The 1,461-nt window shown below is 58.4% G+C and overlaps 2 protein-coding genes across 2 annotated transcripts in view; one reads left to right on the forward strand and one right to left on the reverse strand.

The window, feature by feature from the left end:
* Positions 1–1,461, forward strand: part of STAP2 (signal transducing adaptor family member 2) — a 25,740-nt gene that overhangs the window by 2,585 nt on the left and 21,694 nt on the right. The gene's annotated exons all lie outside the window — the stretch shown is intronic.
* Positions 1–1,461, reverse strand: part of MPND (MPN domain containing) — a 10,850-nt gene that overhangs the window by 2,486 nt on the left and 6,903 nt on the right. Inside the window, exon 7 of the mRNA XM_021715716.1 lies at positions 25–193. Within this exon, the coding sequence (XP_021571391.1) occupies positions 25–193 (169 nt within the window). The remainder of the gene's footprint in view (positions 1–24; positions 194–1,461) is intronic.

Consider the following 1,461-nt stretch of genomic DNA (forward strand, 5'->3'; position numbering starts at 1 on the left):
CCCCGCCCCGCCCCCGAAGCCTACAGCAGAGCAGGGCCAGGCAGGGTTGGAAGCCATTGCTGGAGCCCTGCAGCCGCAGCTGGTAGTCCATCTGGGCATCGATGTCCTGGAGCGAGGGCAGCGCCGGGCTGTGCGGGTGGCTGTGGTACCAGCCCACCAGGGACAGGCCGCGCAGGAACAGGCTCTGGGAGATCTGGGGACAGAGGCTCCGTCAGCCCCTGCAGAGCTCACACGGGTGGCCAGCCCAGGCCCTGGACACAGCCGAGGCCAAGACAGACCGTGCGGCTCCCGTCACCAGGTCCAGAGGGCGAGGGTGCCCAGCATGGACGCCTTTAGAAAATCGTGCCTGCCGCAAGCCGGGGCAAGGAGGGATGCTCCATGCTACACCCAGCTCATGGCAGGATGGCTGGCACCCAGTAGGCACTCAATAAAGAGTATAATATAGTGGCTCACAGCTGTCATCACAGCACTTTGGGAGGCCAAGGCTGGAGGATGGCTTGAGCCCAGGAGTTCGAGACCAGCCTGGGCAACATGGTGCGACCTTGGCTCTACAAAACATGTAAACCGCTAGCATGGTGGCACGTGCCTGTCGTCCCAGTTACTCGAGAGGTTGAGGCTGTGGTGAGCCATGATCGTGCCACTGCACTCCAGCCCAGCTGACAGAGTGAGGCCTGGCACTGAAATTCGATTTTGACAACCTTTCTTAGATTTGGGGTCTCTCTGTCGCCCAGGCTGGAGTGCAGTGGCAACAGAGGGTCACTACAACCTTGACCTCCTGGGCTGAGGAGATTATTCTGCCTTGGCCTTCCAAGTAGCTGGGACTGTAAGCACATGCCACCATGTCCGACTAATTCTCTTTTTTTTTTTTTTCCTGAGTCAGAGTGTCACACTCGCCCAGGCTGGAGTGCCGTGGCACGCTCACGGCACTACAGCCTCTTCCTGCTGGGCTCAAGTCATCCTTCCGCCTCAGCCTTCCAAGTAGCTGGAACTACAGGTGTGCGCTACCACGCCTGGCTGATTTTTTATTTATTTATTTATTGTAGACATGAGGTCTTGTCAAGTTGCCCAGGCGGGTCTCGAACCCGCAGGCTCAGGCAATCCACCTCGGCCTCCCAAAGTGCTGGGATTACAGGCTGAGCCACCAAGCCCGGCCTTCTTGATTTATTGTAGAGATGAGGTCTCGCCAGGTTGCCCAGGCGGGTCTCGAACCCTTGGGCCTAGGTAGGCACCGGAACCCGTGTCTTGCTCTACACCCGCTTTTCTAGGGGTGCGGACTGTGGGGAACAAGGGTGGGAACAAAAGCCAGCATCCCAAAGTGCTGGGATAACAGGTATGAGTCGCCGTGCCCTGCCTCAGGTAATTTTTAAAAGTTATTTGTAAGCCGGACTCGGTGCCTCAGCATGTCATCCCGCGCCTTTGGGAGGCTGAGGTGAGTTGATTGCCTGAGCCCGCGGGTTCGAG

The sequence above is a fragment of the Carlito syrichta genome, unplaced genomic scaffold (genome assembly GCF_000164805.1).
Source record: "Carlito syrichta isolate Samal-C Ts95f unplaced genomic scaffold, Tarsius_syrichta-2.0.1 Scaffold101994, whole genome shotgun sequence".
NCBI lineage: Eukaryota > Metazoa > Chordata > Mammalia > Primates > Tarsiidae > Carlito > Carlito syrichta.